Source organism: Megalobrama amblycephala, linkage group LG18, assembly GCF_018812025.1.
Source record: "Megalobrama amblycephala isolate DHTTF-2021 linkage group LG18, ASM1881202v1, whole genome shotgun sequence".
Classification (NCBI taxonomy): Eukaryota; Metazoa; Chordata; class Actinopteri; order Cypriniformes; family Xenocyprididae; genus Megalobrama; species Megalobrama amblycephala.
Genome location: NC_063061.1, coordinates 29,657,697 through 29,681,106, shown reverse-complemented (window position 1 = coordinate 29,681,106; position 23,410 = coordinate 29,657,697). Strand labels below are relative to the sequence as shown.

The 23,410-nt window shown below is 34.7% G+C and overlaps 2 protein-coding genes across 4 annotated transcripts in view; both read right to left on the bottom strand.

Annotated features, from left to right (window-relative positions):
* The window catches only part of LOC125252264 (calcium/calmodulin-dependent protein kinase kinase 2), a 29,194-nt gene extending 9,988 nt beyond the window's left edge, over window positions 1–19,206 (bottom strand). For all 3 annotated transcript variants that reach the window (XM_048165445.1, XM_048165446.1, XM_048165447.1), the window contains exons 1-9: window positions 19,051–19,206; window positions 9,203–9,833; window positions 7,846–7,893; window positions 4,609–4,662; window positions 3,306–3,357; window positions 3,011–3,144; window positions 1,521–1,557; window positions 1,351–1,372; window positions 1,167–1,255 (exon numbers count right to left, since the gene is read on the bottom strand). In XM_048165445.1, the coding sequence (XP_048021402.1) occupies window positions 1,167–1,255; window positions 1,351–1,372; window positions 1,521–1,557; window positions 3,011–3,144; window positions 3,306–3,357; window positions 4,609–4,662; window positions 7,846–7,893; window positions 9,203–9,790 (1,024 nt within the window). In that variant the 5' untranslated portion in view covers window positions 9,791–9,833; window positions 19,051–19,206. The remainder of the gene's footprint in view (window positions 1–1,166; window positions 1,256–1,350; window positions 1,373–1,520; window positions 1,558–3,010; window positions 3,145–3,305; window positions 3,358–4,608; window positions 4,663–7,845; window positions 7,894–9,202; window positions 9,834–19,050) is intronic.
* A 1,435-nt stretch (window positions 19,207–20,641) lies between these two features.
* Window positions 20,642–22,343, bottom strand: snrpd3l (small nuclear ribonucleoprotein D3 polypeptide, like). Its single transcript, XM_048165991.1, has 4 exons — window positions 22,206–22,343; window positions 21,532–21,665; window positions 21,201–21,393; window positions 20,642–20,871 (listed from the first exon to the last, which is right to left on the bottom strand). The coding sequence occupies exons 2-4, from the start codon at window positions 21,655–21,657 to the stop codon at window positions 20,804–20,806; spliced, it is 387 nt and encodes a 128-aa protein (XP_048021948.1). The 5' UTR covers window positions 21,658–21,665; window positions 22,206–22,343; the 3' UTR covers window positions 20,642–20,803.
* Window positions 22,344–23,410: the final 1,067 nt, after the last annotated feature.

Here is a 23,410-nt window from a genome sequence, read left to right as displayed (position 1 = left end):
TAATGTATTCTGAAGACTAGCAACAAGAACTGTATCTAATCTCGCTATTTGATGCATATTTCAGAAAGAAATGTCAAGAACTTTCTGAAAACAAAAGCTTTAATGCTATTGGTACCCAGATTTACTGTCATTTAAATGTCAGTCAGATGGCTTCTTCCTTTATAAGTGGCAGTGCTGTTATCGTTAACTAAAACTATTAAAAAATGTTTTTGATCATTTAAATAAAGCAGAAATAAAATATAAGTATTAAAAAAAAATTTTTATTGGTAACCCTATATTGGTAATTAACTGAAATATAAGATTAAGAATTACAATTTCTAAAACTAAAATTAAAAAAAAAAAAAATCAGAAATATATAAAAATATGTATATTTTTATTTTTAATATATAAATATTAAAAATATAGTAAAATGACAAAAGCACATGACAAAATGATATATAAAAAAATATTTTTTATTTTTAATATATAAATATTAAAAATATAGTAAAATGACAAAAGCACATGACAAAATGATATATAAAAATATATATATTTTTATTTTTAATATATAAATATTAAAAATATAGTAAAATGACAAAAGCACATGACAAAATGACAAACTTGAAAAAAAGCATATTTAAAAAAGGCTAAGTCGAAATATTAATAAATGCTATAATAGTATAAAAAATTAAAGATATGTAAAAATACTAAAATAAAATGAAAATGAGAAAAACATGTCAAAGTGATTAAAACTTAAACAGAAATAAAAAACTGAATATATAACTGAATGGCTAATGCAAAATATTAATAAATACTATAATAGAGTATATAAAAATAAAGCTATAAATTATTATAAAAAATATATATTTTTATAAAAAAACAAAAATTTCAAAACCACGACAAAAATCACAAACTTAAAAATTGAAAAAAAAAAAAACTGAAGATATAAAAATAAATACTATAATAGTATACTATAATAAATAATGCTAAAATAACACTACTAAGTGGGTTGTTGTTGGCCAGAATAAGCTTTGTGGACAACACTAATAGTCTAAATCTAAAAGTTAGGCTCCATGAGACTAATCAGAGCCTAGCCAATTGTAAGGTACCACTTTTAGTTGGATGTACTAGTACCAATCATGAGTACAGATGACAGTGCAAAGCAATAGCTAAATTCCCACACTCACAATATTCAATTCCTCTCAACAAGTCCTGGAAGTAGAAGCGTGCCTGGTCCTCATCCAGGGGCTTATCAGTAGGAACCTCCATCACTGCTCTGCAAACACATGGGGAAAGACACAGTTTCTCTAGCAGAGTGACACTAGCACAGCATGGGCCGGCGCTACAATCAGAAATAACGTGCTTACTCACCCTCGTTTGACAAGCTCGAATACTGTGAAAGCACAGAGGAAGCAGAGTTAAGGTGTTGTGCATTACATTCTCTGACTTCACTTACATTTATCACTGAAAATTTTAGAATACATTGTGCATGTGCACGTGTGTAGCATCTGCCAAGAAGATGAGTATCTAGCCAGACTTACCCATGTACAGATGGTCCTCACTTGGATCGTCCAGCACCTGCACAAAAAAAACAACAACCCAAAGCTGTTTAGAAAGAGAATGAAACCAGTCAGCATAGAACTTATATTATGCCACATCTAATTTGATGCAAATAAAAACAAGGCTTCAGTTAATTCAATATAACGGACCGCATTAACGTTTCATGTCACGTCTAATTATGACAACCCAGACTTTTTTTCCACTGGAAATTCGTGGAAAGGCTTACTTTCAGTGTTTTAGTTGTATAGTACATTGCAAATTAATTAATTTTCCAGTAAAATATTTTCATCATAAAAATAAACAGTTTCTTCATCTTCTTCTTATTATTATTTTGGCTTTAAGCATTAACCTCACTACATATTGTTAGAGTTATACTTAAAATTGAATGACTTTTTATTAATTTCTAATTTGAATAATTTTTATGCAATTTTTCTAAAGTACATTTATATTGTTTTAAGAAATGTTTATACATTTTTACTGGAAAACAGAGCAAAGATTCTGATTACAAAATGTATTTTGCAGTGTATAACATTCAACAAACCGTTTATCTATCCCTCGCTGTTTTGCATTTATTCATGTCAAATTTAAAGGCACAATATATCAGATTTTTGGATTAAAATATCCAAAAACCACTAAAACAATGTTATATATTTTGTTGACTTGTGTACTTACATTATACCAAATGCTTCCAAGAATGTTTAAATCCAGAGAAATAAACAATTTTAACCAGGACACGGACAGCGCCCGTGTGTCGCCAATCAATGACATCATACCCGTGTTGCCCTTGATTTCCGGTTTTATTTTGTAGAAATCATGGAAATACCAAAGACGCTTTAATATATTATGTGTTTTATTAGTCAGGTGAGCAGCTGTTTGGATACATTCATTGACAGAAAACTAATCATGTTATATAGCTCAACACAGAAAGTCTTATTGTTTAAATCTCGTTTTCTTGATTTACCGTGAGTACCATGTTTTACCATGCCTAATATTGATCTAGCTTACTGCAGTGTGCAGGAAGTGTCTCATAGTATCTAATATGATAAAACAGCACTGCGTTACCCCACATACACATGACCGGAAGAAGCGGAAGCGGTCGTCTGCGACATAATAAAACCTCTACAGCTCTAGTCTCGTCAGATTCTTTTCCACCGGACGTAGACATGAAAACAACACCTCCCATGATTCCATGAAATCAAGGCGTCATCAAGTTACACCTTTGTTTTGAATAAGTGACCTCTAGCAGTGAAAAATTACTTACTAATTATTTTTTCAAGGTTAAAATACTTTCCCCATCCCAGTTTAATAAATTGCATTTTCTGTTTGTCTGACGGTGGAAGTGTTTGGGTAACCTGTTCGAAAACAGTCATTATTTTTTTTAATTCCACGTTAGCGTGGCATAAATTACACACTTCACACTGTAAGAATACTGCATATTGAATGGCTGCATACTGAGAATAGAAGCACTCACCTCCACAAGCTTAACCACATTAGGGTGATCAAGCTTCTTGAGGATGGCTATCTCCTGGTAAACACGCTCCAGCGGCCCTTTGGGCTGAGGGTGGCCTTCAGGGGCAGATTTTGCCCCACGAGGAGGAGGTCTGCCTGTTTAAACCAGCACAAGAGGAAATCATGTGAAAGGTTGAAGTATTAGGCATTCTGTTAGCTGATGAAAGTGCGCCCCCAACCTCACACACATACACTCACACATACACTCAATCATAAACCCCGCTGTGCGTTCCATCTGCTTTAAAGCAGACACTTACGCGGGAACCCAGCCTGCCTCATCAGTCGTTTCTTGGACAGCACTTTCATGGCCTGTGGAGAGCAGTGAGAATGAGAGAGTGAGAGCAGATATCCAGTGTCATTACTGGTGCTGGGTGACATATGCCCCATTCTACAACCAGCACTGTGTGAGAACTACAACTACACCCAAAACAATGGGATAAAATCAGAGCAAGGAGCAAATTTAAATTAATATTAAAATATTACAACATATTATTATTAACATGCTGTAGTAATAATACAAATAATAATAAAAAGAAGAATATAATATCATCAAGATAAGGATATTCTATTTCAAATTAAAATTAAACTATTTATCAAATCTCAACAGTACAGAATGGCAAGAATATGAAAAATATATATATAAATCACAAAAATTAATATAGAAGAGGAGAAAGAGGAGAAATTATAATATATATACATATATATGTGTGTATATATATATATATATATATATATATATATATATGAATGAATGGAACCCTTAAAGGGATAGTTCACCCAAAAAAAATAAAAATGATCCATTATCTTCTTTCAGACGAATGCAATCGGAGATATATTTAAAAATATCCTGGCTCTTCCAAGCTTTATAATGATAGTGAATGTGGGCCTGTTTTGAAGCCCCAAAAAATGCATCCATCCATTGTTTTGTTCTATCCTCTGAGCTTCTGCATTCATCATTGCGTCATGCATCGGGTCAGAGGTTACTCTTCCGCTGCGAATCGATGCATATGCCATCTGCTGGAAGCTAGTTATTATACTAGATAAAGTTTTAAATATGTATATTTTTCTTACAAAAACCATCGCTTTGCGTCAGAAGGCCTTCATTAACCCACTGGAGCCGTATGGTTTATATTTATGATGGATGGATTTTTTTTTTTTTTTTTTTTTGGGGGGGGGGGGGGGGTGTTCACTACCTACACAAAGCTTGGTAGAAACAGGATATTTTGAAATATATTTCAGATTGTGTTCATCAGAAAGAAGATATACTGTAGATATAAACCTAGGATGGCTTGAGGGTGATTAAATCATGGGATAATTTTAATTTTTGTGTGAACTATCCCTTTAAGGAGCAACTTCCCGAGAGGAAGGCAGCCTGTGACAGTGTCTACAGGACCATTTTTGGCTGCTGAAGGTGACCTCAACTAGGCAATCATAATTCAATGATTGCTGATAACACTAGGATGTTAGCTCTTTACTCTCCTTGTCTCCTAAATAAAACTGAGATCAAGTGTGTAAACATATGTGTGCGAGATTGTAAAGAGACCATGTTGCATCACTCACATAGTATGTGTTGTCGTCTTCATTATACGCCAGCTTGACAACTCCATAGGAGCCCTTTATCAGGAAAACAAGGTGTGTCAGTCATGACAACTTGTAAATGGATCAAACTGCAGTGCAAACACACTCAGCAACATGCAATAACTGAGGGAAACAGGAAGCTAAAGTGTCCAAGCATTTGTGCCGTTTGATTAACTGGAGAACATGTAAACCAAACCGAGCCAGTAGGCAACAGCCGGTGTCATGATGAACTCCACAGACAGGCATAATTCCACTTCTGTTCCGTCTCTATCTCTCTCAAACCTACACACACACACACACAGGTCCCAGCTGGGAGAGCAGATTGCCGTTCCAGCAGGGAATCCAACCCTCAGACACAGAGATGAGAGCAGAGCAGGAATCTCCCCATCCAAGCTGACAGTTTTCCGTGCCCTCATATCAAGATGAAGCTTAGTGGAACAGCAACAGCGAAAACACTTCACTGCTACTTTTAATTGTATTACTGTATTACTATAAATACTGTAGTAAATTTATTACATGCTCTTATCCTACTCTATGCTTCTTAGAATAAAGTACTGTGGTGGAATTATGGTTTACTGATGGCATCAGATGGGAATATCATGGTACTTTATAATCACCCTATTCATATTTCACAGTAATCTGAATTCTTCAAAGAATAACAGGGCATTACCATGATGCCATATCCAAAAAAACCACACAAAAAAACAAACAAAAACAATGTGGTAAAACATGGCACTTTTTGTCTATTCTATTCTATTGTATTGTATTGTATTCTATGGTATTCCAAGATACTTTAAAGGTGCCGTAGAACGTCTTTTTAAAAGATGTAATATAAGTCTAAGGTGTCCCCTGAATGTGTCTGTGAAGTTTCAGCTCAAAATATCCCAAAGATTTTTTTTTATTAATTTTTTTAACTGCCTATTTTGGGGCATCATTAAATATGAGCTGATTTAGGCTGCAGCCCCTTTAATTCTCGTGCTCCCCACCCACGGAGCTCGCGCTTGCCTTTAACAGCATAAACAAAGTTCACACAGCTAATATAACCCTCAAAATTGTTCTTTACAAAGTGTTCGTCATGCAGCATGTCTAATCACGTAAGTATAGTATTTATTTGGATGTTTACATTTGATTCTGAATGAGTTTGATACTAGCCTATGCTCCGTGGCTAACGGCTAACATTACACACTGTTGGAGAGATTTATAAAGAATGAAGTTGTGTTTATGAATTATACAGACTGCAAGTGTTTAAAAAATAACGACGGCTCTTGTCTCCGTGAATACAGTAAGAAACGATGGTAACTTTAACCACATTTAACAGTACATTAGCAACATGCTAACGAAACATTTAGAAAGACAATTTACAAATATCACTAAAAATATCATGATATCATGGATCATGTCAGTTATTATTGCTCCATCTGCCATTTTTCGCTGTTGTCCTTGCTTGCTTACCTAGTCTGATGATTCAGCTGTGCACAGATCCAGACGTTAATACTGGCTGCCCTTGTCTAATGCTTGAACATGAGCTGGCTTATGCAAATATTGGGGGCGTACACCCCGACTGTTACGTAACAGTCGGTGTTATGTTGAGATTCACCTGTTCTTCGGAGGTCTTTTAAACAAATGAGATTTATATAAGAAGGAGGAAACAATGGAGTTTGAGACTCACTGTATGTCATTTCCATGTACTGAACTCTTGTTATTTAACTATGCCAAGATAAATTCAATTTTTAATTCTAGGGCACCTTTAAACACTATGGCATTACCGTAGTAGCATGTTCATAAAAAACATGAATTCATTTTAACATATTAGGCAATTGTGCCAAAAAAGTAAATTTCCCTTGTTTTGAGAATGTTAAAAATTATACTGGAAAAAAGCAAAAATTCTACTCAAATACTAATTAAATTGTTACTGTACAACATTGAACAAACTGTTACAAAATGTATTCTCTATTCTATTCTATTCTATTCTATTCTATTCTATTCTATTCTATTCTATGCTATTCTATTCCATTCCATAAAAGCATGTTAAAAAAAATTACAATTTTTTATGTAAGTCTCTGTGAAATACTTGATTCTGAACGGTCAATAGTGTCAATATGTGGTCCTTTTTTTTTTACATTTTATACATACACTACCGTTCACATGTTTGTAATCGGTCCGATTTTTTAATGCTTTTGAAAAAAGCCACTTATGCCAAAGACTTTATATATAGAAAGACGGTGCACTTGTATTATTATGAATGGGTAAAGACTAGAAGAGATACAGCTATGGACGCTGGACATGCATACATTAATATTGAGTCATTTAATTACTGTATTTGCATTATTGTAAGGTTTAGGGTTGGAGTAGGTGTAGTCATTAAAAAAACACAATCTGATAAGTAGAAAATAAGTAGCAAATTAATTTACTGTTATTTTATCATGAAATTTTGCCTCATTTCCGGCGGTTACTGTATCCCTTCTAGACAACCAAATGAATGGGAGAAAGTGCAAAGCGCAATATGGTAGAATAAGCCCCGCCTTCTAAAAAAAGAGCCAATGGCTGATTGGTAAAGTCATCACGTGTGTCACTGCAGTGGCCGTTAGAAGCTCCGGTTCCTATAGAAACAGATGCGTGCTTCCTATAGAGACTGTGCATGCGCATTAGCTTGATCCAGCCTGAAAAATACAGTTTTTTTGTCATGATTCGAGTGTTTAGAAACAAAATTTTTGAGACAGTTGTTATCAGATTTCATTGGTGATTTAAATATGAAATTTAATCGAAAGCTTGGCAAACAGCTTTGGAGAATTTGATGTTTCCCCATTCAAAGAGATAGGAGCTGCACTTGCATGCCCAAGAGGCATTTCAAAGATGGCCACCGAGTGAAATGACTTGTCTTAAAGGGACTTTGCTTATGCTCACCATGGCTGCATTTATTTGTACTATAAGAACAGTAAAATTGTGAAATATTATCACAATTTTAAATAACTGTTTCCTACTTATATATTTTAAAGATTTTTTTATTTCTGTAATGGCAACACTGAATTTTTTAGCAGCCATTACTCCAGTGTCAGAAATTATTTGCATTTTTTATTTACTATACCAAATATGTGAGATATTTGTTTGTTCTGAAATAAGAACAACCGCTCAATTACTATTTCAGCAGAGCGTTCATTCGTCTCAGACTCTCAGGAGGAAATGATCTATGCATAAATAATAAATGAAAAATAAACATACCTTTCCAATCTCATCTTTCAGCTTGTACTGGTTGAGCTGCACACAGTCCTTTTGAAATAAAGAAACAAATGACATCGATAAATGACATTGAGGTCTTCTTTAGAGAGTTTTAGTTACTGAAGGACAGCTACTTCAGCCAGTGTGGCCAAAGATCACAGCAAACGCAAACTTGATTCTCTCATCAGGAATGATGCTTGCAACATTCCAGGTTCAAAGAATCGAAAGCATTAGCACCAGAAGTACTACAGGGAGTACTTGAGTCGAGAAAGGCACAAGAGCTAAAGCTACACACATTTCTTGCTGATTTCATGTCCTAATGGAAAAGCAGAAGCATCTACTGGGGAACTTTCTGTTGACAAGCACCATTAAGAGAAAGGTAATTGCTCCTGTCAGTAACCTTACCTTACACACCTTCTCAACCTTGACTTTGCAGACTTGAAGCCAGTGCAGAGAATGAAGAAAAGGAAATGTTCTTCTCAAAGACAACATCAGTTCTCACACAAGCAACTCAAATCTCAGGCCACAGCATTGTATTGTCTCTTTTTTGGTGGTACAATTATATAATCTTGCACTATTGGTCAAAAGTTCGGAATTATTAAGATTTTTTAATGTTTAGGAAAATAGTCTCTTATGCTCAGCACAGCTGCAGTTATTTGATTAAGCAGTAAAAACAGCACTGTGAAATATTGAAAATTTTAATTTAAAAGAACTGTTTTCTATGTGAATATATTTTAAAATGTATTTTTTTTCTGTGATGGCAAAGCTGGATTGTGGTGACACATTCTCCAGTGTCACATGATCCTTCAGACATCATTCTAATATTTGCTGTGCAAGAAACATTTCTTATAATTATCAATGTTGAAAACAGTTGTGTTGCTTTATAAAGTGACAGTAAAATCATTTATAATGTTACAAATGCTCTTATGAACTTTCAATTAATCAAAGAATCCTAAAAAAATATATCATGTTTTCCACAAACATGTTAAGTAGCAAAAACAATAGTTTTCAACATTGATAATAATAATAATAATAAATGTTTCTTGAGCAGCAAATAATCATATTAGAATGATTTCTGAAGGATCATGTGACACTGAAGACTGGAGTAATGATGCATTTTATAATATATTAAAATTTGTAATAATACTTCACAATATTACTGTTTTTCTGTATTTTTGATCAAATAAATGTAGTTTTGGTGAACATAACTTCTTTCAAAAAATTTATTTTAATTACTCCAAACCTTTGACCAGTAGTGCATAATTATTAGGCATGATTGTGTTGTTCAGACAGCTGGGTTTTTTGTAAGGGACTTCCAAACAATTCCAAAAACACTTGGGGTTTAACTTCGGCCACCTACCTGCAGGTCTGTGATGGACACACGATGAGACTCCACGGTTGGTCTTCGAGGGAGGCGTGGAGACGAGTGAGGGGAGGTGATTGGCGAGTAGGGCAGGGATGGGTAAATATAGCGTCCGTTCAGCCCCGGTGAACCACAGGGCGACGAAAGTGTCTGTGAGCGTTCCTGTAGTGACAGCTTCCTGTCGGAGAGGCTGAGTCTACCTCTGTGTTCCTGCGGTTCTGGGAAGAGCGCTTCTGGGCGGGCCATTGTGTGGGATAAAAGATCACAGGAGGCCATGCGGAAGGGCGGTACCTGACCTGACGACGCCGGCTCTGGTGTTTCCGAGCTGTCCATGTCCTCCACCTCCTCCTCCTCTCCGCCCTCCTGCCCTGAGCCACCACTGGGCTCATATTCCGTCACCACAATCATGGACTCCATCTCGTTGGTGCAAGGGCTCAGGCGCGTGGATGGGGAAGGGAGGACAACGCAGCTCCGCAGCAGGTCAGGCAGTGGGTGATTGGGCGGCTGTACCGAGGGAATGGGCGGAGCATGGCCGAGAGCGGCAGGGGGATCAGAAGAGGGCCAGGAGGAGACACAGGGAAACATAGTGTCCTTCCCAAACACCTCTCAGTAGCCCCTCCATCAACACCTTGCAAGAAAAACAGATTTGAGTAAATGTAGGACACAGCTTTTTGGCCAATGAATTTCTTTGACTTTGAGTAGTATTTGGGAATGGGCGGTATGATCAATTTACATTCCGAGTGAAGGAAAAGTCAAGTCAAAAAGACATTTCATTATATTTTTTCATCATGTTTTTTTCTTGATATTGCACACCCCTAATATAGAGATCACAAAGAGCAATCATATATTTTTAATATTTATTATATAAATATTTAATACTTATATTTAACATTTAAATTTTAATTAATTGGTCTTAATTTATAAAATTGTAAATATTATGTAAATAATATACAAATACATTTTTGTTAAAAAAAAAATGGTAAAATTTTAAGGTTTGCTGTTGTAAAATTTTTAACTGCATTTTTTTACCTCCATGACTTTATATTTATTATTGTGACATATATACAGTATTAATGTAGTTATGAATATCGTGATTTTTTTTTCTAAAATTGCAACTTCCATTTGGAGATCACAAAGAGCAATTTCTATATAAATATTTATTATTTACATATAATAAATAATTTACTGAAATTAATATATATTATATATACAGTACAGTCCAAAAGTTTGGAACCACTAAGATTTTTAATGTTTTTAAAAGAAGTTTCGTCTGCTCACCAAGACTACATTTATTTAATTAAAAATACAGTAAAAAACAGTAATATTGTGAAATATAATTACAATTTAAAATAACTGTGTACTATTTAAATATATTTGACAAAGTAATTTATTCCTGCAAAGCTGAATTTTCAGCATCGTTACTCCAGTCTTCAGTGTCACATGATCCTTCAGAAATCATTCTAATATGCTGATTTGCTGCTCAATAAACATTTATGATTATTTTCAATGTTGAAAACAGTTGTGTACTTTGTTTTTTTTCAGGATTCCTTGATGAATAGAAAGTTCAAAGAACAGCATTTATCTGAAATACAAAGCTTCTGTAGCATTATACACTACCGTTCAAAAGTTTGGGGTCAGTAAGAATTTTTATTTTTATTTTTTTGGAAAGAAATTAAAGAAATGAATACTTTTATTCAGCAAGGATGCATTAAATCAATCAAAAGTGGCAGTAAAGACATTTATAATGTTACAAAAGATTAGATTTCAGATAAACACTGTTCTTTTGAACTTTCTATTCATCAAATAATCCTGAAAAAAAAAATATTGTACACAAATATTTTGTACAATTGTACACATTAAATGTTTCTTGAGCAGCAGATCAGCATATTAGACTGATTTCTGAAGGATCATGTGACACTGAAGACTGGAGTAATGATGCTGAAAATTCAGCTTTGCATCACAGGAATAAATTACTTTGTGAAATATATTCAAATAGAAAATTTTATTTTAAATTGTAATAATATTTCACAATATTACTGTTTTTACTGTATTTTTAATTAAATAAATGTAGCCTTGGTGAGCAGACGAAACTTCTTTTAAAAACATTAAAAATCTTAGTGGTTCCAAACTTTTGGACTGTACTGTGTATATATATATATATATATATATATATATATATGGGAATCGACCCAAAAACCTTGTATTTTTGTATGAGGCTTGTCCTTAAGTCAACTCATTGTTATAAAATTATATTACATTGAAAAATGGTTTACCTATACAGATTAAATGACAGAATACATCTAATAAGCTGTATTCAGTCACTTCAAACATTACTCAAGTAAAGCCTGCTCGAAAAAGATTACATATCTCCATTCTGCTCTAAGCCTCCGTTTCTTATGGCCTTGATTTACATGCAAACTAGAACTGTAGTTTCTTTGGAAAGCAGATTTTCTGAACATTGGAGACTCTCTCTGCGTGTATGTGTGGGAGAGGTGTGGGTCTCACAGAATGAGAGAAATATAAGCAGGTACAATAAAAAGACATTCATTACTCTGAGGGGTTCAGAAAGGAGAACTTGTGTGGGCTGGCCCACCCCCTCTGTGCGTCCTCATTTCTATCTCTCACATTTACAGAGATTCAATGCAGCTTAGTTTTTCTTCTCCGTCTCTGTTTCGTTCCCTGTCATTTCTTCATCTGTGATCGAATCTCTACTTGTGTTTTTGCTGTAATATCATCTTGGGGCCCTGGCCTCCATGCATTCTCCTGTCAAAACACCCACACAGCTGGAAGATGGTGTTCTCTCTCCCACTTTCGACAACCCGGTGCGGGAAAAAAAAGCATATTTTTCTCAGCGTTCATCTTTGACCCCTCCCGCATCCATTTCTCAAGTTATTACGTCCCTGACACTCATTTTCACTCTAAATCAGAACACACTGATGAGGATTCGACATTCAAGCTTTTCGAGCTAAAAATGCCAGTCATACTGGAAACAACTTCTCCAAACAGTATAGCTGCTGCACAATTATGGATAAATTGAGAAACATGTTTTGTTGTTGTTGTTGTTGTTGTTGTTGTTTCAAATAGAGATCACGATTCTGAACAGACAGCTAAATAAAATAACGTGAATTACTAGAGGTTCTGACAAAAAAAAATTAATTGAAATTAAAATGTTTAATTAATTAGAATGAATATTTTTAAAAAATAATTAAAAATTGGTTTGAATGAATGATTCAATGACTCGCTCACAAAGACTTCAAGGCCCAGTTTCACAGACAGGGCTTAGACTAAGCCAGGATTAGGCCTTAGTTCAATAGCTTTCATAAACATGCCTTAGAAAAAACTGTTAAATCGAGGGCACTTGTTTCATTACTGGATTAATCAGCGTTTTTGAACGAATCACTTGAATGAATGATTCAATGCCTCACTCATAAATACTTAATTTGTCTCATTACTGAATGAATCAGTGTTTTTGAACGAATCACTTGAATGAATGATTCAATGGCAAATATTTTAGCACTTGTCGCCACCTAGGGGCTAGTGGTGTAACAACAATGTAATTGATACCATCGTTATTTGAAGCGCCATGTTGCTTTCAAAAGATGCTTTGCTCTATTTTGATCGCAACTGTAGACATCTGTGTTTATATCTGAACTATAAACTTTTATCCCAGTAATTACTTCTGTGGTCATTTGAATTATTGTAAGACAGAAATAACGATACTGTGTGTGTGTAGTTGAAAGTACTGTTTGTGAAGCCATATCCAGAGACCAGAATATCATAGAAACTTGGGGCCAGACTCTTAATTTAAACCACTTTCTAATCATCTAGAACACCCTAGCGACCATCTAGCAACCACATAGGAGCATTCTAGAACCACTCAGAACACAACATGTCAACCTCAATATTAAGCAAGCACCAAACGTAGTTTATATTGTTTATTAAACTGCCTCTCTCCATCCATCACCTACAGAGAAATTCTGCCAGCAGGAGAATGAATGATGGATTCTTCATGACATCAATATGACAAGAGGCAAGAGCCAAGTGATTATAACGTCACGCAACATAATATTTGCAGCATTCTGTGTTATAGGCTAAACATTTTAAAACATACATCATGAATCATCAGTTAAGCAGACAAAAGTACCTTTATCCTCATTAAACTATAAACATTTTAATAAGATATATATTACTACCATTATATTTATGCAGTTTCTATTTAATATAAAATTTAAAATTTAAATTATAAATGTATATTTTACATTTACTTTAAACATTTTACACTACCATTCAACTATTTGGGGTCAGTAAGATTTTTTGTTGTTGTTGGAAGAAATTAATACTTTTATTTAGCAAAGATTCATTAAATTAATTAAAATAAGTTTCCACAAAAATATGATTAATATATGATTAAAATATGATTAATATATATAGATATATCTCAATTAACCACATTTAACATAAACATTTGTAAATATATATGTATGTGTGTGTGTGTGTGTGTAATAATATATATATATACACACACATGTATATGCACATATTATATATATACACACATATATATATATATATATATATATACATATATATATATATATATATATATATATTCTTTTATTTAACATTTACATTTTAAGTCATAAATTATTTTTTAAATATTCTATAAATATTATGCAAATATATTTTGAGCGTAATTATATATATAATATTATTAAGTAAGAAATGTTACTTCAGCACCAAAATATAAAAAAAAAACTGTTTTAAAAATTTTTAAACTTCAATATTAATATTTAATAATAATAATATTTCACAATATTACTGTTTTTACTGTACGTTTAATCAAATAAATGCAGCCCTGGTTAGTATAAGAGACTCAAAAACTTTATTAAATATTAAAGAAACTGATTGTGCTGAAAAGTGTAACTACTGGTAAAAACAAAAAAAAAAAAAAAAATCAATAGAATTGATTATCTCTGATGATAATCATTCAGTGTCATATCAAAGTATCATAGTATTGACATCTGATGCCATTATACCATAGCACCACCAAAGCACTAATGGTTAACTTTCTTGTAAACTATTATTAGTACATTTTGGCTAACAAAGTAGCGCGCAACAAAATGAATCAGCTATTTGAAGACATCAGAGCAGAAGAGGCCAATTTCGTGATAACCTACAATGAGACCCTTTTAACGTCAGATCAGATTTTAATCACTGGCCCGTCCCTGGTGTGGGCACCGTTTGCGACTTCCCATCCTCACATTTCTCAACCTTGATGACAAAGAGACAGCCCAGCTGAGCACAGAGCGGCCAGGCATGTCCGACCCATTTGTCAGATGAGGTGCCGATGGTAGGATGATGAAAGTGTGCAGAAAGTCAGAGGGATTGATGTGCCATTACCCAGTCCGAGCGTCAAGCGACTTTAAAATGCATGCGGCAGAATTACGAGTACCTTGCAAGCTTTTACAAAAAATGCAGAGTATCACGTCCTCTTTTCAAGAACAGGAAACACACGGTAGATGCGGGCAAGATGTGGCCTGACTGCAATGGTAGGCTGAGCTATTTTAATCTGAGAGCAGTTTTCACATTCTCTGTGACCTACTTCGATCTTTGATGGATTGCAAACCAAGTGCCTCTCCTCCATGTGCTCAACCTTCCAAACACATCCAAACCTCATTTGTTATGGACTCAGACTCACAAGCAAACAATCCCCGGGGACTGGACTCCCACTGACCACATAACAAACGGTGTCTACATTAAAGGGCTTCTACAAAGTACAACATCAAACGCATAAAAAGATCCATCGTTTTCAATCAAGCCCTTACCCAAGATGACCTCCTGGAAGAAACCAATCTTACCCTAGAAACAAACAGATGCAGCCTTAGATGACTCTGAGTTTAACACACACTTTCCACTCCCTGGTTGTTTTTATTATGGGGAGATACATGGGGCGTCCACAGGGTCAGAGGATTGACCGTATGGGACAATCTGCAGCCTAGCATTCTTTGAAACGTTCGCTTTAACGGGGGGGGGGTACTAATCTGTGGTCAAGAGCAAGGATGACAAAAGAATTATCAGGAATAATCCAAGTGTAATTTTTTTTTTTTTGGTCATTTTTCTAGTAAAATACAGTAAAACTGTTACCATAAAAACCAGGTTAACAGTTAGTTACCTTTACTATAGTTGAAAAAACTGTAATAAATCTTTTTTGGAAAGAGTTTATGGAAGTGAAAATGAACAAGCCATCTTAAAATGTTCACTGAAAACTGAATTCCCTGTGTGACACTTCACGTTTGATGGTTTTTCTTTGTAATAAATCTGTTTCTTATTATTTTTTTACCGTACATTTCACTGATTTTTTCAAAGTTTGATTTAACGTTAAACTACCATGTTATACCTAACAATTTAAACACAAGTTATGGGTTCAAAACGAATAAATGGTGAGTTCAAGTCATGTCGGAAAGATAGTATTTATGAGTTGAACCCGTTAATATGAGTGGGAAGCTCAGGGTTTTCTTTAAGCCCAGAAACATATGGGGTTAGAATTGTTGCATTATTCCAAATTCTCTGGCATTTTCAAAGGCTCATAAAATATAATACTGTAAATGAATGAGCAAAGTTATTTCAGGGCTGGTTGTAGCAAGAACGTGTCATGATTGGTCAGCGCAGTGTGGCTCCTTGAGTAAACGGATGGTGGAGTTTACTTATTTGTTGATTTGTCTCCACGTTGACGCTAGAAGTGTTTCAAAATCCACACAAATGCACTGTACAAGTGCACAAGAAGCAATTCACAAATGAATGCCATGCAGAGTTGTGTTTGTGACATAAAACTGATTTGTAAATATTTTTTTTTTTTGCAAATCTCATTTTATTTATTTGTGTATTTTATAAATTTTTGTGAAACTCTTTACTTGGAATCTTTATTTGGAATAATGCAACAATTTTGACCCCATAGAAACATGGTGGAGTCCCACAATACTTTGCCTAAAGGTATTAGCAGTGATATTGTCAGGCTTTTCTATTTACAACGAGGTAAGCTAATTGCCTGCATAAAATATGATAGCATTGTAATATAACAATATAATAGATAACGATAAAGTTGCTTCATAAATTAATTAAAAACATAAAAAAGCAAAACACATCTGATGCACATTCTTTGTTCTTCATTTTCTAGAAGTATAGAGTTAAAAACCTAGCTGTATTTTTGTGTAGTTAATTAAAGGTGGGATATGCATTTTTTCAACTACACTGTTTAGAAGTTAGTCGGGCCAATACCAACAACAAACGTGTAACCAATCAGCATTAGGGGGTGTATAACGGTCGAGGAGAGAGAAAGAGCAAGAGCGAGTTTTAAAAATAAGAGAAAAAAAAACAACACAAAAGAGCTCAAAAGAATATCACTGGAATGAAGGTTTATGATTGGGCAAGCGCTTTAGGACCCACGGTTATATTAGAAAAGCTTTCCAGCACTTGAGAGAGCTAAGCAGGAAGGCCTGAAAACAGATGTGGAGGTTGCTTTGATCCCGCTTCCCATGTGAGTAACACTGGGTTTTGATTGTCTGGAGCTGCTGTGCTGTTGGTGACTATCAACAAACACTTGTTTGTATTTACTCTTGTGTATTGTACTGTAGTTTTGCTGTTAAACTACAGAAAATGTGGTGAATGCGGTGAATGCGGAGAATGCAGTGTTTAGCGTCATTGGTAGTGCATTCGCCTCGTTTGTCAGCAATGATCAGCCTGAGGTTCGAGACAGACTCGGAGCAGGGTGGTTAGGATTGGAGTGTGAGTTTTGGAGGCGGAGCAATGAAGAGAGGGGTGGGTTTGTTTGGGTTGATTTCAAATATCAACAGTGTTCAACAACGAATTTGAAAAATCGCATACAGCACCTTTAAGAGAAAGTACACCGCCATCTTACTCCGACAAAAATGTCTTGAACGCACCTGACGTCATAAACACCACTTCCCACCACGTAAATACGAACTTCCCAGGAGGACATCACCACAGATGACTCAGTTTAAAATATTTGGCAGGGTTTAAAAAGCAGAAATGTACAGCTTTTATTCTCTTATATTGAAACTTCTGTACAAAATTATATTTTATTTGAACTATAAAATTGTATTGTTATATGTTTTTCTTTTTTAAATGTTTTTCCTAGTGCAATTCCTTGCCCCATAGACTCAAGCACATAGCAAGCACATTACTGAAAACACAATTTCTGTTTGTTTTTACAAACTGAGGAACTAGTTTGAACCATTTTTTTTTTTTGTAATAGATTATATTGAATTTGGAAGCAGTTTAAAAACAAAAAAGGCCATGTCTGTGGATATGGTTGCATCTGATCAGGTTCCATAAACTAGAAATGAAGAAATGAAAGAAGAAATGAAAACTAATTACGGCAACCTCAATCATACTTTTTGCACTTGAAGCATGACAAATAAACAACTTTATCCAGCACATCCAAACATACCCAAATGGCTCATTCCACAGGGAAAAGCCCTCCAGGGACCTTCTTATGTCACCCTCTCCAAACAAGGCAAACTATTTTAGACCCAAACACCCAAGCAACATGAAAACACAAGTCAGTGGATACAAAATATAATTTGTTAATAATACAGCACAACTGACATCTAATGTACTTGCATGCATGCTTCTCCTTTCATTATATTATACGGATTAAAGCATCACACAATAGCTGTCAAAACCTAGCGAGCTATCAAACTAAGAGAATTTTTGGACATGCGAACCTTTCAAATGTGCCTTTGATGCCCAAAAATACTGTCTAGGCAGGCAGCTCACAAGATGCTGATACACAGCCAGTGATTTTACGGGTTTCACTTGTCAGCTGTCAAACAGACAGGATGAAAATGAATTAAGGATGCTATATTCTTTGGTAACTGGGTCATTGTACAAAACAGGTGCCATTTTTGTCTGTGGAAAAAATGACTTTAACAATCAATAGATGATGCCATGCCAACTTTAAACACAGCAACAAACATACAGCAAGTTTATTTTTTGCTTTTTTCTTTCTTCATGAAGATGAGTCATTTTTGGGCTGTACCCACTCCTGTCTGTTTAACTTCTTGCTATATATTAGAATAAAATCAAATTTAAAATATATATTTAAATAAATATAAATAAAAATATATAAAACTAAAAATCTTTTTTTTCTTTTTTTGCCAACTTTGTCAGTTAATTCTTAAACGTCAATCCTGTTTACCTGAACATGTAAATACTTGAGAATTAAAATATGTATATATGTTTAAATACATATCTAGTTTCTTCCTAGTTTCACGACCTTGTAATATCAACTTGAGCTAAAAAAAAAAGCTGTCAACCCTGTTACAATCAGTCCTGTCCTATCATAACGTTACATTAAAATGTATTAATTTAATTTGAGATGCCACAGTACAATTCATTAACACTTAAAACATTAATTGTCTCATTGAACGTAAATAATCTCAGAAAATGTAACTTTAAATCACCTTATCAAACTGGAAAATGCGCCTTTTTCGTAGAATAACCAAACTTCTCATCTTATGTGAATATTTAGATGTGTACAGGCTTTTATCACTCCTGCTTTACAGTTGACATGCAACGCAATTTCGTGCATAATATCTTTAAAGGCGTCATGTAAACACTGACACTGGCTCGAGGAGCCGATGCCGTTTGGAGAATAATTTTAAGGCAGGTTGTTATTTTGCTAAAGCTGGCTAACGCATCTCTTACGAAACAGATGTTTGGAAAATCCAGCCGAGGATTAATAAAATGATTGTGATCAAGTATGTTCACGCATGTCGCTATATAGAGGTATAACACAAATCGTTAGTTCAGTGTTATGTCCTTACCTCGGCCGTTTATAAGATCCTGTTTTTGAAGGGTATGTTGTTAGCTCGCTGGCAGTAATGGTAGCGGTTTATGATATGGTATGATGTGCAGCAGCGGGGGACGGAGGTGCTTCTGCTGCGAGTGAATGTGAGAGGAGTGGCGACATCTAACGGCCACAAGAGGAACTGCGTCTAATGCTGAACTGACACGCAGGGTGTTATTAGTCCTTGATTGATTGAACTTCATTGCTGTGCTTCACTGGAATACCTGCACTCTTACTTAAAGGATTAGTCCACTTTTAAATACACTTTTCCTGATAAATTTACTCACCCCCATGTCATCCAAGATATTCATGTCTTTCTTTCGTCAGTCGAAAAGAAATGAAGGTTTTTGAGGAAAACATTCCAGGATTGTTCTCCTTACAGTGGATTTCAATGGCTACCAACAGATTGAAGGTCAAAATTACAGTTTCAGTGCAGCTTACGGAACGAACGCGGCGCCAGTTTCGTTTTTTTCCGTAACTTGAATAGGGAAGGCGTAGGACATTCAGCGTAAGCGTTATGAAGAATGCGGAAGCGGAAAGTACGTTCAAGGTGATATTTTGTTTATAAAGCATTAACGGTTGTATTTTTTTCGAAAATGACCGATCGATTCACTAGATAAGACCCTTATTCCTCATCTGGTATCGCTTAAAGCCCTTGAAGCTGCACTGAAACTGTAATTTTGACCTTCAACCTGTTGGTAGCCATTGAAATCCACTGTAAGGAGAATAATCCTGGAATGTTTTCCTCAAAAACCTTAATTTCTTTTCGACTGAAGAGAGAAAGACATGAACATCTTAGATGACATAGGGGTGAATAAATTTATCAGGAAAAGTGTATTTAAAAGTGGACTAATCCTTTGTTTTTTTACGTCACAAATTAAACTTTTTAATCTTACAATTTTATGTAAAGCCCCAAAATGCCATTTTATTGATCTTACAAGTCAATACAATGATGCACCTGGCTGAACTTTCATAGCCAGTGACATTGAATTTCAGTGCAAATTGTATTTGGACACACGTCTATGGGTATTTATTCTTGTAAACACAATATTGGACCTAAATACATTTGTTGAAGGTGGACAAATTATCAAACAGGTTTAAATTAAACTTCCAGTGTGTTCTAGAGCAAGGGGTCTGATTTAAAATGAATTTTAAATAAATAAAAAGTAATAAATTGATTTGGATAACTTAATATAAACAAAAATACATTTAACAGTACAGAACTTTACTGAGTATAAAAATAGAAACTTAATATTTCCCAAATTAATAGTATTTTTTTATAGTATAAATTGGGTCTTTAAACATGAAAAAAAAAAAAAAATTCTATCTTTTAAATGTAAGTATTGGGGTCCCTCGCATGAGGATGATCATATTTGGGGTCCATGGCATCAAAAACATTAAAAACACATTACATAATCAGGACACTGATGAAACAGGTTCTTTTCCTTTAAAGCAATAATTTGGTGCAAACTTTAAGTGCGTGCTGAGGTGTTTCAATATTTGACTGCTAATAAATGGAATAACGATGCTAAATCAGTCCTTCACCTTAATCAATAAAACACTTTTTGTGTAATTAAACAGCTTTATTACATGAGAAAAGTGAAATAAAACTACTGCAAAAATCAACAAAACAACAAGATCACCAATTTTAACAATCCAAAAAAAGCACAATTTCTCAAAAGAAAAATAAAACTGTACAAAATGACATTGTGACTGAAACAGGATTCACATTATCGCCTTTTCTGGAAAATATTTCCCCTTCCTCCTGGTCCTCCTCGACCTCGGCCCCTTGCTGCGACTGCAAGGGAAAAATAAACAGTGGTTTCATCTTGTGCTTTTCCCATGAAAAACGTTAACTTGTTCAGCCACTTGATAATGTATTAAATGACAAATAGTGCCATTATCTTTCCAATCGTTTTTTAAGAATTGTAATATTTTAATTGTAGCATTTATATTAAAATGAATGGTACTAAAAGTAAAATGTACTATATTCCCAGCAAAAACATTTTGGACCATACAAATAATTTATGCACCTAAAAAGCACTTGATATTGCAACCACTGAATAATACATATGCAGCTACTGTATGAAGTCAACAATACCGAATAAAGGATGTTCGTTGACTAACCTTGTGCTTTGAGAATAGCAGCTTTGCCTCTTCCAGCTCCTGCCCCTTGGTTTTTGTTTTTCATGCTCTTCAACATAGGGGCGTTTTTCAACATGTCAGGCAGAATGAGAAAGCGTATTTTGCTGCCGCGAATGTACACCTGCTCTAGCTGGGACACTCTGCCGTCGCGATAGGTCACTGTAATGTTGGACATCTGGTTCACACAACATAAGTATTTGCATTAGTCACGAATCATTGCAAATTCAAGTTAATGGAAATGGTTTGGGTAATGGAGACAACTTTTCAAGAATGAATTGTGATTTTTGTGGGATCAACTCATTTTCAGAAGTACCTGGCAGTTCATGTTATCCTCTGCTTCAATCAGTTTGCCTCTGTACACTTCACCTGTGTTTGTCTCGCAGGTCACGATGTGACCCTCTGCTTCATGCAGGACTTTGATGGGAACACCAATAGACATGTTTTAACCTGGGAGAGAAAAACAAGTTAATTAACAGCAAATAAATTTAGGTTATTTTCGAGTCAGACGTGGCGAAGATAATAACTAGTGAACAGCTGTACAGTGAGAATGTGTCACAGTTCCGACTCATTAGAACAAGAGCCGACTCATTAGAACGATTCGTTCAGCAATCCGACGACACTGGTCACACTTTATAGTTGTGATTCACTAAAAAGAACCGACTCGTAAGAATCATTCGTTCTGGAATCGTTCTGTGCATATTGGAGGACACAATCTACGGTGTAAAACGAGCGTCATGGAAAACGTTCAGTTCTGGTATTTACTAAAGTTAGCTTAAACTGACTTAAATAACTAAACTAACAAATTCACAATAAACATCTAGAGTGGTCTCGAACGAGTCGCATGAATAAACCAAGCAAACAATGACTGTCTAAGATGGACGTTTCTCCGCTAAAAATTAAAACAGATCAAACACGACTGTATATTTTAGTGAAAGACCAAGTAACAGATTACAAGTAGTAGATTTTCCCTATTAAGCATTACAGTACCTTGAGTAGACGGCTTCGTTGAAATCTCCACTACTGAACAACGTGAGTATTTGCGGCGTTTTCCCGCTCCCACAATGCAGCTGAAAGCAGAAGCCCCGCCTTTTCCTGAAACCCTATTGCATCTTGGGAATTGAAGTCCTATTAATATGTAAAATTCAGGTCAGTGTGAACAAGCGGAAGACACTTCAGATTTACAGAAGAGGGCGGTATTGAATTGTGGATATGATTCAATTTAATTTAGTCTTTCAATTTAATGTCACAGTTATCACTTATTTTAATAAAATGTTACAATAGGTGTCACATTCAGCATTTATTTCTGCTTTTTGGTTATCATTTATTTGTTATTATTTAAAAAAATATTAATCTTACTGTATTTATTGTCCATGAAATCCATATTTGACACAGATTTTATAAATGATTACTTTTATATATTTACTTTTAAACCATTATTATATATATGATACAGTATATGGCACATATAAAACAATGAAGGTCAAAAGATTGTTAAACAATGGAAGACGCTTGGGGAAGTCATTTGTCTGTGTTTGGCATCATCAAGATTCATCGCTGTACTCTCAGGAATTGTGTAAGGCAGCAATATGGAGTCTAAATGTGTTCTGTCATCCTGCTGCTTGATAGACTGATTCTGTGTCTATTCTTAGCATAGTCTTTTCCTCTTTGTCTGTAAATCACTGCAGAACAAGAGATGTTATGTGCAAAATGGGCTGAACTGAGCCAAGACAGGAAGTAAAACCATTACGTCTGCTGATTATGTTTATTAATTGAATGTTCCTGTTTTCCAGAAATAAATGCAAGTAAAATCTAATAATGTGCTGAAATATTGTTTGTCAAAGTGCAGAACATTAAACAATTGGTTTATTTAATTTTACCACATAACGTTGCAACATCGAAATTCCCCTCCTAATATAGGCATTTATTAACTTATTCTTTTATTTTGATGTTATCTAAGGAATTTTGTCAATGGTAAGAGGTAATAAAATGAAAAAAAAATACCTTTCTTTGAAAGCATTAACAGGAAAATGTGTTTATAAAATAAAATCAACAGTCTCTTTCTGTGACCTGAAACTGCCCCCATGATCTTGAACCTGACATTCTGAAAAATGTCACCTGCATCGGATCCACAAAAGAGAGAAAAAAAGAAAAAGAAAAAAAAAACTCAATTCAGCCAATTACAACCAGTGACA

What these genes read in the sequence shown, in the direction of transcription:
- snrpd3l (XM_048165991.1), bottom strand. Translation starts at nt 21,657, where the DNA reads ATGTCTATTGGTGTTCCCATCAAAGTCCTGCATGAAGCAGAGGGTCAC. An exon ending in AGGATAACATGAACTGCCAG is followed by an intron (nt 21,394 to 21,531) that starts GTACTTCTGAAA and finishes TGTGTGAACCAG; the next exon opens with ATGTCCAACATTACAGTGAC. An exon ending in TGCTATTCTCAAAGCACAAG is followed by an intron (nt 20,872 to 21,200) that starts GTTAGTCAACGA and finishes TTTCCCTTGCAG; the next exon opens with TCGCAGCAAGGGGCCGAGGT.